Source organism: Nesoenas mayeri (genome assembly GCF_963082525.1).
Source record: "Nesoenas mayeri genome assembly, chromosome: 21".
NCBI lineage: Eukaryota > Metazoa > Chordata > Aves > Columbiformes > Columbidae > Nesoenas > Nesoenas mayeri.
This window is the reverse complement of record NC_137571.1, coordinates 4151490-4166976: the sequence shown is the minus strand read 5'-3', so window position 1 is coordinate 4166976 and position 15487 is coordinate 4151490. Positions and strand designations below refer to the sequence as shown.

General features: G+C 45.4%; 2 protein-coding genes across 4 annotated transcripts; one reads left to right on the top strand and one right to left on the bottom strand.

The window, feature by feature from the left end:
• Positions 1-4971: 4971 nt before the first annotated feature.
• On the top strand, positions 4972-7583 carry LOC308048414 (zinc finger and BTB domain-containing protein 8A-like; the record flags this gene model as incomplete). The annotated part of the gene is made up of 3 exons (XM_080357565.1): positions 4972-5944; positions 6830-6999; positions 7254-7583. The coding sequence occupies exons 1-3, from the start codon at positions 4987-4989 to the stop codon at positions 7581-7583; spliced, it is 1458 nt and encodes a 485-aa protein (XP_080213691.1). The 5' UTR covers positions 4972-4986.
• A 1937-nt stretch (positions 7584-9520) lies between these two features.
• ZBTB8OS (zinc finger and BTB domain containing 8 opposite strand) lies at positions 9521-15388 on the bottom strand. Of its 3 annotated transcripts, none has more exons than XM_080357541.1 (8): positions 15156-15388; positions 13756-13924; positions 12382-12406; positions 11888-12009; positions 11595-11677; positions 11323-11375; positions 11044-11080; positions 9521-10633 (listed from the first exon to the last, which is right to left on the bottom strand). In XM_080357541.1, the coding sequence occupies exons 2-8, from the start codon at positions 13841-13843 to the stop codon at positions 10547-10549; spliced, it is 495 nt and encodes a 164-aa protein (XP_080213667.1). In that variant the 5' UTR covers positions 13844-13924; positions 15156-15388; the 3' UTR covers positions 9521-10546. The 3 variants fall into 3 exon arrangements, with proteins under 3 accessions (XP_080213667.1, XP_080213668.1, XP_080213669.1); XM_080357542.1 differs by lacking the exon at positions 15156-15388 and adding an exon at positions 14783-14883; XM_080357543.1 differs by lacking the exons at positions 12382-12406; positions 13756-13924; positions 15156-15388 and adding an exon at positions 12248-12299.
• Between the last annotated feature and the right edge of the window lie 99 nt (positions 15389-15487).

Here is a 15487-nt window from a genome sequence, read left to right as displayed (position 1 = left end):
GGCCCCTTGTCCTATTGCTGATGCCTGGGAGAAGAGCCCAATCCCCACCTGGCTAGAACTGCCCTTCAGGTAGTTCTAGAGAGTGCTGAGGTCTCCTCTAAGCCTCCTCTTCTCCAGACTAAACAAGCCCAGCTCCCTCAGCCTCTCCCCATAGGGCTTGTGTTCAAGTCCCTTCCCCAGTCTTGTTGTTCTTCTCTGGACCCGCTCCAGCATTTTGTGTCATTTTACCTGCAATTAGACTACAAGATATGACTAATGGTCAAGAAAGTTCACTTCTCTAACAGAATAAGCCACTTTGTTTTGTTACTGAGTGACTTTGTGTTCCCCGGTTGGTCAATGGGAGAGGAGCGGAAGGACGCTCCTGGGGTGTTTGAAGCACGTTTGGCTGAAACCCAGGGTAAATTACAGAACAATCCCATATATATCCTATGTAATCTCTTTCCCAGGGACAGCTAAAAAGTCACTATTTCATTGTTATTTGGGTAAAAGCTGTATAGCCTCATTAGTATCATTACCAGAGCATTTCCACTCTAGGCTGCAGACGGGCAGCCTTGCAGGTCGCTTCAATGCCAGCTTGAGCTCCTCCCAAGCTCACAGTGTCACCATTAATGTCTTTCCCCTCAAATGAGAAGATTCTGCTTGTCTGTTCCCAGCAGTCAAGAAGTGGTATTTTATTGCTGTTGCCTTAGACTTGGGCAGGGGCACAGAATGGTGGAACTTACAAAACTTTCTGATGACCCATATGAAAATAGGACTTATTTTTGCCTCCATTTTATGTTGCACTTTGGTCGGCAGTCCAGAAAATGGACTTGATGTGCAAACAGCTGGTTAATTTCTTGGAGCTTATTACTCCTAAAATGCATATTATTAAATGGCTAAGAAATATTCCTGAGCAACCTTAACGAAATCAAATACAGAACAAAGAAATATATAAAAGGATATGGAATGACTTTGATCAAATTTCAAGAGACAGTGCTTGCTGAAATTAAATTTAATAGGTTTTTCCGTTTCCCTTTACATTAAACAGTATGTGCAATAAATTCGAGGTATCAGTGCCTGCTGTCCCAGAATCCAGAGTGGCCGGGATTAGTCTGTGTGTGTGTTCGGGGGTGGATTTAGGGGACAGGAAAAGAAAATGTCCCTCTGGGCCTGAAATCTGACATGGGGTGAGACTATGAAGTGTTTCTCTATACTGGGGGGCAGTTTTGGATCAATACTCAATCTAATCTGATACCAGAAATCTCAGAATACTGAGGACCAGATGCTTCAGAAAAAGGTGTGAAGGGTCTATAATGGGCAAATGGAACAATCTATCCATATGAAGACAGTTTTTAAGTATAGGCAGGTTAATTGTTAATTCGCCTGGCAAACAAGGAATTCAACTGTTTTTATGCGTAATTGTTATTCTCAGTAGCGTAACTAGATATCTGTAGTAATTTTTGAAGTATCTTGTTAAGTTTGGAGTTTTAGCTCAAGACTCTGATTCCAACGGGTCAGCTATGGTTTCTATGTTAAAAAGGTTACCATTTTTACATTTGTTGCCTTAATTTCAGTTGTTCCATTATTTTTGTATTGAAATACAAGATAAATGTTAAGTGCCTTATATTTTCTACGTCCTTCATTTTACATAGCCAGTCATGTATTTTCCTTGTTTTTCTCTAAATGAAAGTAATCCCATTTGTTTTCTTTCCCTCTCCTTGCATTGCCTCTGATGACTGTCTTCACACTCCTCTTAGGATCACATCCCACTCATTAGCAGAAGTAACATTTTCATTCTTTTCAAGGAGGAAAGTAGAGACCATATCACAGAATTACAGAATCGACTGGGTTGGAAAAGCCCTCAGAGATCATCCAGTCCAACCCTTGGTCCAGCTCCAGTCCGTTTACTAGATCATGGCACTAAGTGCCATGTCCAAGCTCAGTTTAAAACCCTCCAGGGCCGGTGAGTCCAGCACCTCCCTGGGCAGCCATTCCAATGCCTGACCACTCTCTCTGCACAGAATTGCTTTCTAATCTCCAGCTCAACTTCCCTGGGCAGAGTTGAAGCCCGTGCCCCCTTGTCCTATTGCTGATGCCTGGGAGAAGAGCCCAATCCCCACCTGGCTAGAACTGCCCTTCAGGTAGTTCTAGAGAGTGCTGAGCTCACCTCTAAGCCTCCTCTTCTCCAGACTGAACAAGCCCAGCTCCCTCAGCCTCTCCCCATAGGGCTTGTGTTCCAGTCCCTTCCCCAGTCTTGTTGCTCTTCTCCGGACCCTCCAGCACTTCAATCTCTTTCCTGAGCTGAGGGGCCCAGAACTGAACACAACACTCCAGGTGTGGCCTCCCCAATGCAGAGCACAGGGGAAGGATCACTGCCCTTGTCCTGCTGACCACGCTGGTTTGGATACAGGACAGGACACCATTGGCCTTCTTGGCCACCTGGGCACACTGTTGGCTCACGTTGAGCTTCCTGTCAATTAGTACCCCCAGGTCCCTTTCTGCCTGACTTGTTCCCACAGATTTAATTTACCTGACAATAACTGATTTGAATGTGTTGCTTTTAGCAGTTTTCCCAGTCACAAGTAGGACACCTGAGTATACATATATATTTTTTTTCCCCTTGTACTTTCATCATCTTCATGTTGGTTTGAATGCTTTTAAATACACCTTCTTAATGCGTGTTTCGATTATTCAAGTACATCATTCTCTTGACACTTGCTTTTACATTCCCCATCTCATCTGACTAACACTGCAGGGATGTCCACTTCAAGAGATGTTCCTTTTTTATACCTTTACTTTCTGTGCAAGTATAGCGTCTTTGTCCTTTTCTCTCCTTTGTCACCCATAATACAGCAATGCTGTATTGTTGAACATCTACCCAAAACCTTAAGGCAAAGGAAGGCAAAATGTAGGAGAATGAAACAGAAGAAAATGTCTCTAATTTTGGCCAAAAGGCTGAGTTGTGAAGAAAAGGATATTATAATCCCCCAGTCCTTGCCTCCAGACTTTCAGTGTACTTTTCCCGTCAGGTATTAATCTGTACCAACAGTCTGTATGTCTGTTGAGTGATGGGTATAATTTGATAAGCTACTAAGAAAATCTTATAATATTATTTACTTAAGAAATATTTTCTTTATAATTTAATTTTAAAAACCTCCCACACTGGAGGTTATTAAGAATATTTAACTCTTAAAATGCAGAGATGCGTTTATTTGATGCATCAAGAATTTTAAACATAGGAGCAACATAGAACAAAGGTTTCCAACTCTTGGCTTAGCTGTTGTATTAAATTAAAGACTGATGAAGTTCTGTGCCATACCCCAACCTGACACTTTCGACTCTACAAATGGTAACTGTTATTTTACCATGTTCTAACTGAGCCTGCTTTGAGGAGGGGATGGTACCATATGACCTACAGATGTTCCTTCTCCAAATTATTCAATGATCTCAACAAACAAGATCGAAAGTGTCTTGTCTTCTAACGTGCATCCTGATTTGATTTTGTTTTTCCACACAGAAGGGAGTAAAAGGACAGTATATCATATGCAGTACTTGGGTTGAGGATTATCTCCATTGTTAGAAAGCGAAACCTCCCTGTTATAAAAATTCTGATATATTGAGTAATGTAATAGATCCTGTGACACAGAACTACAGATATTTCCCATTCAGGTGGTGCCTTGCTTCCACGTACATAGATATCCGGACTGGCCTTTAACAATAGCAATGCACTGTGTGTGCTATGGTCGTGGGGCCTCCTGGGCAGCTGTGGGTGCGGGGAGCCGAGCGGCCCCGGCTGCAGGGCGCTCAGGCAGCGGCAGCCGCTGGGCTGCGCCTGCAATCGGTGCGTTGCCCCTTTAATTGTGTCCCCAGCCCTCGGGCGTCTGTGTCCAACGCCCACGTCAGCAAATACCTTTTGTTTCTCTCACGTTCGGGCTTCCAGGGCTCGGGGCTGCGGGAGCAGCTCGTCGCCTTGAGCCACCGCGAGCCCCGCCGCGGGGCCGGGGATCCCGCATCCACCGCCCGCTCCCCTCGGCTCAGCCGCAGCCGCCCGCAGGACCCAGCCGGTGAGTGGCGGTTGTGCTGGACACCGATAGGTCGGACCGGGCGTCGGAGCTGAAGGCGGCTGAGAGCGAGCTGCTGCGAGGGACGGCCCCGGGCTCCGCAGTCTCCGAAGGCGCCCGGGTCCGTGTGGCCAGCCCGTGAGCAGCTGTCCCCGGAGCCGATCGTTGCTCGGGCTGCAGAGCGCTGGGGACAGAGCCAGGCGGGCGCCATTTGCAGCCCCGGGCGCGGCAACAAAGGGGCTGCGCGGGAGTAGGAGCGGGCGGCGGGTGCGCGGGGAGAGGGGCCGCGCACGGGGGTGGTTGGGGCGCTGCCAGCGCGGGGAGGCTGCGGATGGCGGGGGCGGGAGCGGCTCTGGCCACGCCGGGCGCCCGGCACCGGGCGGCGGCAGCAGCGTGGCGGGAGCTCCCGCGGAGCGGCAGCCGGGGCTCCGCTAAGGCGGGCGGCTCCGGGCTGCACGCTCGGCCCGTCCCGTCCCGGCCCAGCCCGTCCCGACCCGGGGGAGCGGAGCGCGGAGCCGGGCGGAGCGCTGGCGCTGCGATCTCCGCGGTGGGAGCGGCAGCCCGGGAGGCGCCTCCGCGCTCGGGCGGGCGGGTCCGGCGCCGTTGGGCGTCCCGGGCTCCCCGTGGTCGAGCGACCAATTGGACCGGGCGTGCGGGTGATTGACGGCGGCCTCTGCCAATGGCGGGGGAGCCCGGGCCGGGAGGGCTGCGGCCGTCTGGGCTGTGCCGCCGCCGCCTTGTGCGGTCCCGCTTTTTCTCTCATTTATGATACGGAGTAGAGGCTGCAGGGAGTTTAGAGATACATTTGGAATGTGATAACATGCACGATTTTCATGCTTTTCAAAATAGAGTTCATGTCTATAAAATAGCATTCAGCACGCTGGTTTACACTGTCATGAATATTGTTTTCACTTTCCAGCGAGCCTTCCCGTTACTCCTGACGGGGATGGAGATTTCTTCCCACCAGTTTCACCTCCTCGAGCAGCTGAATGAACAACGGAAACAGGATTTGTTCTGTGACTGCAATATCCTGGTGGAGGGAAAGGTCTTTAAAGCACATCGCAATGTGCTGTTTGCCAGCAGTGGCTATTTCAAAATGCTCCTTTCGCAGAACTCGAAGGAGACGAGTCAGCCAACAACAGCTACTTTCGAGGTTTTCTCTCCAGAGACATTTATGGTTATTCTGGACTTTGTGTATTCAGGCATCTTGTCTTTAACAGGTCAAAATGTGATTGAAGTCATGTCAGCTGCTAGCTATCTGCAGATGACAGATATTCTAAATGTCTGTAAGACGTTTATTAAGTCCTCACTGGATATTAATGAAAAGGAAAAGGATCATTACCTCAGCCTTTCGGCCAAAAGTACAAACAGCGAACCTGCCCATCCATCTCTTTATCGGTCGAGAAGGAAAGCAAAGAGTAACCCCCGGCGTTCCTATTCAATCCCAGATGAAAAGGCTGATCCGGTGAATGAAAAGTCCTGGAATAGTTACAGCAGCTACCTGTCCTCAGAGGTGATGCTGCAGCAGACAGAAACTCAGCTCTCAAAAAGAGGCAGAAAACAGGGCTCGACGCGAAAGCGCCGAAAGCACCTGGGACTGTCACAGACCCACGATTTTGTGGGGTGTAAATCGAACAAAGCCGAGCGGGCCAGCGGAGACAGCAGCTCCCCAGATCCCAGCCACGTGTCTCGCGTCAGAGAGGAGGGTGAATTTGATGCCGAGAATGACGTCGAGCGTGACGATTACGGATATAATCACGAATCAGAAGTGGTACCGAAGAGGTGGTCTGTTGCTCAGCTAGAACAAGAGCTTTCAAGAACTCCTGAGTTCATGGAATTAAAAGCAGAGGAACTGTACACCTCAATGCCCACAATTTTAGGTGTAATGAGCAGTTGGAATGAAGGTAAAAAATACATTTGGTTTTGCAAAGATGATCTTTTGGAGAAAATTTGTATGGCTGCATGAAAATGATCCCTAGAGTAGCAGATTATTTTCTTGACCTCCTCGGTTCTAGTGCCTGACAAAGCGAGACTCTGAAGCCAGAATAGGGCATGTGAATTAGAATCAGAGTGCTTGACTTGGGTATTCTGGAAAGTTCAAACAATATGCGCCAGATTATTTGGACCCACGTGAAGCTTAATGAAGCCTCAAGAGCTGTAATTGATTTGGGGACCTGAAGGAATTGCTCCTGTCACGTCCCCAGTACCTGGCAGTAATTCAACCTAAATCCACCCGCGTCCTTTGCAAGAGAAGGACCTGTCACTGGTCGACACGGCATTTCCTTAAGGCCCAAACCTCCGAGTGTTTGGCCATGCCACAAAAAGCGTCCACGCTCTTGGTGGACTGACAGCACATGCCTGAGATGGTGCAATAAAGCTGACAGCTGTATTCTTATGTGCATTCCTTTGGAAACTAATGTACCTATATTTCATTATAATTGCATAATTTCAAGACATTAGGCATCCTAGTATATTACACAGAGATTATAGATGTCAAAACTATGAACCGTTAGTTGATGGAAGAAGCAGATATGATGACTGCATATTGTAGCCAAGTATTTGCAGTCATCTGTATGTCAGGAGTAAGAAAGAATACACCATCAAATGCCTGTTTAATGCATTCAATAAGTAGTATTGGTTTGGGGGGATTATATTTTGGATTTTTTCCTATTTAGTGACAGACCAGATGAAAAATTAACTGCTGCTTTTTTAAGCTGAAACACAATCAAACTACTGCATAAAGACAACCTACTGATAACTGCCGTTTTCTCTGTATTTCTCTGTAACAGATGACCTACCTCGGATGCGATTCAAATGCCCCTTCTGTACGCACACCGTGAAACGCCGCGCAGACCTGAAGCGCCACCTTCGGTGTCACACGGGGGAGCGGCCGTACCCCTGCGAAGCGTGTGGGAAAAGGTTCACCCGGCTCGAGCATTTGCGTAACCACTTCCAAACGGTACGACGTCTCAGTTGGGAGGTTCAGCCTAGAAAAAAACCCACAACACATCATTGTACAAGCTGTTCAGTCATTTCCAGAACTAATACCAGAAAAGCTGCCTAGCTGCACATCAACTATAATTATTCATTATTTAAATTAGCAATTATATATATTTTTTTTAGGATGATTCAGTTAATTTTCTTTTTCTTAAAAAAAAAAAAAAATCTGCTTTTGGATGAACACTGACATTTCCAAATTTTAAATCTCTTTAGATACATCAAGCTGGCAAACTGATCTGCAGGAAATGCAAGCGCCACGTAACTGACCTAACGGGATGTGTTGTTCAGCAAGGAACAAGACGTTACAGACTGTGCCATAAGTGTCTGGCAGAAGCTAATTTTGACAGCATCCCTGATGATTTAGACACTGAACATTCTCCTGTCTCCTCCACGGGAGACAAACGTTGCAAATGGGCTTTGGAGGAGGAACAGAAATCGGATGAAGAGACGATGGAGGAGGAACCGTATAATTTGGTTGTCCGACACGTTAATGATGATATTCCAGAAGAGGCAGATGAAAAGGTGAAACCAAATCTTAGGTAGATGTACCTGTGTATTTGTTACTGTCGTATTCAAGATTAAATTGCTTGTGTCCTACCAACTAAGGCTGGTTTGTTACTTTCATTAAAATTACATACTGCTAAAATTCTACTATGAGAAGTAAAATATGGACTACAAACAAGTTTTGTACTTACAGACATGCAACAGTGTTAACTACTTCTAAATGTCATCCAGAAAGTACTTGTTATCTGGAAACTACTTGGAAGGACTGGTTTATTTTTTAAAGACATGCTCAGAAATCCATAATGAAAGTGTGAACTATTTTACAGTTCTACAAAGATAATCACAGAATGTCAGTGGTTGGAAGGGACTTGGAAAGCTCATCCAGTGCAATCCCCCCATGGAGCAGGAACACCCAGATGAGGTTACACAGGAAGGTGTCCAGGCGGGTTAAAATGTCTGCAGAGAAGGAGACTCCACAACCCCCTTGGGCAGCCTGGGCCAGGCTCTGCCACCCTCACCAGGAACAAGTTTCTTCTCAAATTTAAATGGAACCTTTTGTGTTCCAGTTTGAACCCATTGCCCCTTGTCCTGTCACTGGTTGTCACCGAGAAGAGCCTGGCTCCATCCTGACACTCCCCCTTTATATATCTGTAAACATGAATGAGTCCCCCCTCAGTGTCCTCTTGTCCAGCTCCAGAGCCCCAGCTCCCTCAGCCTTTCCTCACCTGGGAGATGCTCCACTCTCTCCAGCATCTTGGTGGCTGCGCTGGACTCTCTGCAGCAGTTCCCTGTCCTGCTGGAACTGAGGGGCCACAACTGGACACAAGATTCCAGGTGTGGTCTCCCCAGGGCAGAGCAGAGGGGCAGGAGAACCTCTCTGACCTACTGACCACCCCCTTCTAACCCACCCCAGGTACCATTGGCTTCCTGGCCACAAGGGCCCAGTGCTGGCTCATGGTCACCCTGCTGTCCCCAGGACCCCCAGCTCCCTTTCCCCTACGCTGCTCTCTAATAGGTCATTCCCCAACTTACACTGGAACCTGGGGTTGTTCCTGCCCAGATTCAAGACTCTACACTTGCCCTTGTTCTCTTTCATTCAATTTTTCCCTGCCCAGCTCTCCAGCCTGTCCAGGTCTCTGATGGCAGCACAGCTTCCAGTGTCAGCCACTCCTCCCAGCTTGGTGTCATCAGCAAATTTGCTGATAGTACACTCTATTCCCTTGTCCAAATAATTGATGAATATATTGAATAATATAGGCCCCAGTACTGACCCCTGAGGCACTGCACTGGATACAGGCCTTGACTGGACTCTGCCCCATTGACCACGACTCTCCAGCTTCTTCCCTTCAGCCAGTTCACAGTCCACGTCACTATCCGCTCATCCAGAGCGCACTCCCTCAGTTTAGCTATGAGGATGCTGTGGGAGGCTGTGTCAAATGCCTTACTCAAGTCAAGGTAGAGGAAAGTTTATAGATCATTGACGAGGGGCTGGCTATTTGGGGAGAATATAAGGCTCCTGTCAGAGGGTGTAGGGAACCCTCCTCAGGCTGCATGGAGACTAAAGCCGCCTCAACTCGACGCCTGATTGGCTAATCCCAGCCACCTGACCCAACCAGCCAATGAGGTGTCGAAGCCGCGGCTGGGGGCGGTGCCGCGCGGCCCGCCATGGCGGTCACTTTCGGGGGTTGATCCTGAGGTGGGAGGAAAGCCCGCTGTGTGAGAAGTCGTACTTTTGTACCATCAAATAGGCATATCGCCATTCTTCCTGACAAAAAGAATCTTCTCACCTTAGTGGAGAAAAAAGCCCGAGTGTAATTCATTTCTGTTACAAATCCACTGGCCAAAATTATTCACCCACCCATCCATCAAATCTTTCAGTTCAAATTTTATTTCAGCATTGAAGCTTTCTTAAGAAATAAAAGGGAATTTAACCCTCAAACTTCATGATATGGAAATAAAAACAGATCTTCACAATATAGGAATAAAACCCGATTTATTTAAGATGCCTTTACAACACAATAAAATGAGATAGTCCCTCAGAGGCGAGGCACTTGTAGCATTTATAATAAAAAAGGCCGGTCAGGCCAGCACCGACTGTTCCTTACTCAGAGCACTGGCAGGTAACGCACATTTGCTGTCCTATGATTTAAAACAAACCCCACTTTTGATTGTTTTTTGATTAATTTTGATTCAGTGAAGTCCATTATCCTTTGACATTAAAGTATTCTCTGGCTTGTCCTTTCTAAAGGAAGACAGTGAAGCAGATTCAAATGATCTGCTTTTTAAAATAAGAGAATCACCTTCTGCACGACATAAAATCTGGTACATCCCCTTCTATGGCAGCAAATACTTTTTAGAATGATAACAGAAGCTATTAGGATTCTGTGTACATGATCACATGCTTTAGGATTTCATGTGGAAATTCATTTACAGCAATTCAGCACCACCTGCTGGTATGACTTTTTTTTTTAAGTAATCTAAAGGTGTGTTTGTTTTTTAAATTGGTGTCCTTTGAACAGACAGAATTTTTTCCACATTAAATCCAACCCACTTTGGTCTTTTGGACCTTTTATATAATATGAGAAGGGACGTCAGCCCAGAATTGGAACACTTCAACCTGCAAATGAAATCATGTAGATGAACATTATCTCGTGGCACCTTATAAAACCAGAGTATTTCACCTAACAGCTCCACTAATTTCTGTTTAGTTCATATAGCATCTAACATATGTAGAAGCCTTAAAAGCTGAGTACTAGCAATCCTGAGAGACTTCCAGCCCCTACAACTCTTCTTCTCAACACCCCCCAAAATCCAACCAGCTCTTTTCTTTCCTGGCCTGCAGGTATTTCTGTCTCACCATCCACAGGCTGACAGTCCCCACAATGACTCCCTCCAATTTATGACTCAAATTGGCCAATTCCTTAATAACTTCGGGGATTACACTTTTCAAGGGACTTCTGCCAGCTGATGAGAAGCATCTGCTCGACCACGCTTTTCTTGCTTTAAATATCAATGATGACAAAGACTTCTGGCTTTTCGTCTTCACAGATCTGCATTGCTGAGTACGTTATGGCTTTCACCTCTGTGCCCTAGAAAGAAAAGACACAAAAGCATGGACGCTCTGAATAACATCCCTTCTAGCAGTTCATAACACACAGTATTTATTACCTTCTACAATTTTATCGTTTCATAGTTTTTCCTCCCTAAAAGCTGTAACTATATTTGTTTTGATGAATAAGAAAGTTGGCATACTAGTGAATAAGTAACTCTTCCCTTCTTTTATTGCCTCTATTACAAATTCCTCCTCCTCTTTGCTAGTGCTGAGGAAGCATCAGATGCAGAAACAGGCAGAACATGAGATTTTAAGTCCAGCGCCTGTGATACCATTGAGATGTGTTTATACTTGGATCTCTTGAAAACTTAAAGATCCGATTTAAAAGACACCACCCCTCCCCATCCTACCCCCACAATGTAGAAGTACAGATGAAGCACTGCATACCTGAGGGTGTTTGGGTAAGGAGAACTCTTCTCCCCACCTTTAAAGACAAAAAGAAGAGAGGTGTTTGGAATTTTGGTAATATTTATCAAATAGTTTCACTGATGAGCACAAGACAGTGAGATTTTCCTTTAAATCCTCAAAGGAAGGAAAAAAGAATTCCACAATCCACTTCTTAGAAAGCACCAGAGGATGCCAGCACATCACGGGATTTCAGAGTCGTTACTCTGGAGGCAATAGGTGCATTTTCAGTAAATTACTCAACTGATCATTTAAGCTCACCCAATTGATCTTATTTTGAATTGCATTCGGTCAATGTAAAGCACTTTCACTTCCTGCAGAGAAAGCAAGAGGAGAAATACATCAGTAACATCTTCTATCTTCAGGCAGAAATTCTCAGTAAATCCCATTTACAAGGGTTATATTCCACTGTGATTAAGTGACCTGTTGTGTTCCTTTTTTTTCCCCCCTAAAGTAACATCAAATTCAGTGCTGGTATTATCAGAGAATATCCTCAACTTACAAATGGAAAAAGATCCGAATAGAACACTTACCCTGGGTATGAAGAACTCATTAGCGCTGAATTTATATAGCCACTCATCCAAGAAGTGGAAGAGAAGAGACAACATGTCATGTCCTGCATGGTTGAAGCAGAGAAGATGCTCAGCTGATTTACCTCACCCAAACGTTTTTAAGAGTACATCAGATGTATATCTAATGTACACCTTCTGCACTATTAGAAGATTCAGATTAGTGATGCTTAATTAGATTTTAATTAACTGCAACAACACTATGCGTAAAGATTCAAAATTTTGGTCCCCTTCTATAGAAGGCAGCGCAGCCTTACCTTCTGCCTCTACCTCTACGGTATCCACAGGTTCCACGGTCTCTGTGTCGGTCATGTAGCCAAACATGGCCATGACACACTGCTCAAAGGCTTCTTCCAAAGTGTCCCCCCAGGCATGGAGCCTAAAAAACCATGAGAATATGGAAAAATCAATGGTTTACCAGACAACAAGAAAGTTATTTCCTAAATTAGATGTCTATAAAAGTGAACTACTCAGAAGGAATTTCATTTAAAAGGAAGAGATTAAAAGGAGATTTCAAAAGACATTTCCAAGTAACAAAAGTCTAATCGGCAGCAGCACATTAGAAAAGAAGCCAAATGTGATTTTATGCTGTCCCAAGAGCAGAAGAAATAACTGACCATCAAAAACCACAGTGTGTGACATTTCACAGTTCCACCAGGTGTACATCTGCAACCAGTTCTCAACAGTTACTCCGGACTTAAAGCAGTGACTTAATTTGTCATAGTGAGAAACCCCAGCTGCCCACACTTACTGCACATCTGCGGTGTGATCCAAATCTGCAGGGAACGACAAAGAAAAGGCACAACATCACCAAATATACTTTAAAAGTAAGCACTAAAGAAAAGAAAATCAGATATTGCTGTTACAACAAGAACTTTTTGCATTCATTTTCAGATGTGAAACAGTGATAATCTATTTTGCAATATATAAGAAAACGTTAGCACAGGTGGAATCTTGGATTATTCCTACCAAGCAGAAAAACAGTGTATAATACTGGGTGCAAGGTATGGCTGTTGTAACGCAACGGGTTTCTACAAGTTAACTGCAATAAAGATAAACTTCAACCAGAAGTAAAAAGCTTTTGCTGAAGTCTGCAGGATGGAAAATTATTCATGTAGAGGGTGAGATTTGCAAATATTTCCAGCTCAGTGAACAAATACACCTGTCCACACCCAAAACCATCCATTATACAAAAAGAAGGTTTTTTTTGAAGTATGTAATACAAAATAAAAGGCAATCATCACTAATAACATAGGGCTAACATCCCAAGCATGTATCAAGTTTTATGATATATGAACAATATTTATATTCATTTAGAGGAGTGAGAGAAATGCCAAATTGGCAAAAACAGAGCTAACTTGGGATGTAAAATAAACACCACACCATGGTCACTCTAACTGGCAGATTGTTCTGATGCTGTTTAAATCGTTCACACATTATTAATGGATTCTCAACGACGGTCTCTAAAGCAAACAAATTCCAGCAGATGTAAAAGGAGAATAAAACCTCTTCCAGTTATGGGAACAGCGTGACTATTGCAATACGTCACCATATTTCTTCACTGCTATCAAATAAAGATCTGAACGCATCCCAAAAATATACATTCTAACAGAGGAACAGACACCGTCCCTCCAGACAGATACAGCTCAAACACTGAATGTGTTTGTGAACTCCTGTGAGTGCCCTGGGCTGTCACTTGCCTGATGTGTTCTTAGAAGACATTGCAGGGGTGGGGAGAGGGAGAGATAATTGATCTTTAAGCAGTACATGTAGGAGAAAAAACACCACAGGGAAGACCAACACAGTTTTCCTATATAAGAGGTAGAAAAATGTACCGCCTTGCTAAGAAATAGCCTGAAAGGGGAGTGTTTCCAAAGTGAGACTTAACTAATTGATTTCTATTATGATTTCTTTTGCACCCATAACAACAAAGGCATTTACCGGTGATAAAGAAAAATGTAGATATCTCTATTAATTCAACTGCAGATGCATCCCGCAGTCTAAACACACACAATACCAACACATTAAGAAACTTCACATGCACCTAAAAAGCACATCCAGCTGTTTTCTGTCCCCTCCCTTCCCGTCATGATTGCACTCTCAGGACATTGCTAAAAACGCTCACATTCATATTTCTTATTGAGCGGTGGGTATTTGGCTTTGATGGCCTTCTGCTCCTCTGTCAGGTTGTAGTCCCTCTCGTCGGCTGCCATGGCTGCTGGTTTGGCCAACTCACTCGCTTCCCGGCGGCTGGAAACGTGGGCACCTCAGTGAGAGCTTCAGCACTTGGGATGCTGCGGGAGAAAAGGGAGAATCATCTCTGTGTTCAGTTCTTTCCATTCAACAGCAGTTTGTTAAGTTGTAGACAGGCTCAGATACTCAAGAATCACTAAATGCACCTCATTTGAGTTGTTTGCTCTCCAAACTGTCACTGGGAGACAAGGGAAGTTTCAAATTTAATCCTACACCACTTGCCTCTGAACTGATACAAGTTACACTCAGCCAGTGAAGCCAAAGGACTACAGTGCTTACAGAAAGCGTGAACTTCGGCCTTTTCTGGGAAGAACCATGTTTCTTCTTCCTTGTTTCACACAGCACCAAGTGTTTTATTAATTCTCAAATAATAAAATACCTTAGTAACGAAAAATAATCAGCCCACTGGTACTTTACACAGCAAGCTGGAATTTGCATTGCCTCCAAACCCCAGGAAGGAAGATCTGGAGCCAATCAATTTTTTTCTTAGGACAGGGACTACATTTAAGGCTTCAATCCTAGAAACACATGCATGGCACACAAGCACCAAGTTTTCCTGTTTCTTTTGTTGCACAATGTCTTCAAAAGTTTTTAAAGCAAGAACTGTTATCAAATCCCTATTTAAAAGTCAAATTTTCAGACCTTAGAAGTTGCTCAGTTTCATGCAAGCTTTCATTTGTAAATCTAACAGACACAAATTGGAGAACCTTATTAACTAAGTTTCTTCAGAAACTCCCCGCATCTCCAGATAAAATAACCATTCTAATTTTCCTAATATTTTTGTGAATCAAAATATTTATGCACAGCTGAGCCCAAGAGTTCTGTAAGTAATGTAAATTACAGATTAATGGGTAGCACACAACATCACCAAGGCTACTTTAAATAGGAGTGGATCTTACTGTCAGGCTTAGAAACACAACTACATGGGAGTTCCAGTTTCTGTCTTCAGGTAAGCGCCTAAAAATGTCACAAAGAGCAACGTAGAATTGAGAAGCCAACGGTCCTCTGAGGGAATAAACGCAGATGAAGCCACATTTTGATTTTAAACCTGTTAAGCCTTGACTGTGGATGGTCAGATCCACAACCGATCCTGCCAGGTTACCCACAGCAGGCCGACTGGAACCAGCCGCTACACTGAATTGCGGGGAAAAAGTAAAGAAGTTATTAGTGATGATAGATAATTAATAACCCAAGAGCGAGGTGAGGATACTGCGAAGGTTGCTGGGTGGCTCTGTGAGGAGGGAGGGCCAAGCCCCGGCCCCACACACGCACCAGTCTGGTCCTGTCCCGACACCGTCTGCCCTCAGTTGTGGTGACCGGAGGAAACCGCGGCCACGGGCCTTCCCGCTCCTAAACCGGGGCCTCAACCGGGAGGAAGCCCTCAGTGCTGGGCGCTGCCGCTTTAAGAGCGAAGCGAGGGGCGCGCACCGCCCTCCCCTTCTCTATCCTCCGGAAAATGGCGGCTCCCGGGGGAGCTTCAGCGGCCCCTTCCTCCCCCGCCTTCCTCCCGGCCGCTCTCCCACGTGATCGCCGCGCACGCTCTCCCGCCCCCTGTCCCCGCCCCGCGCCTCGCGCCGATTGGCTGTGACGGCCCGGCGGCGGGC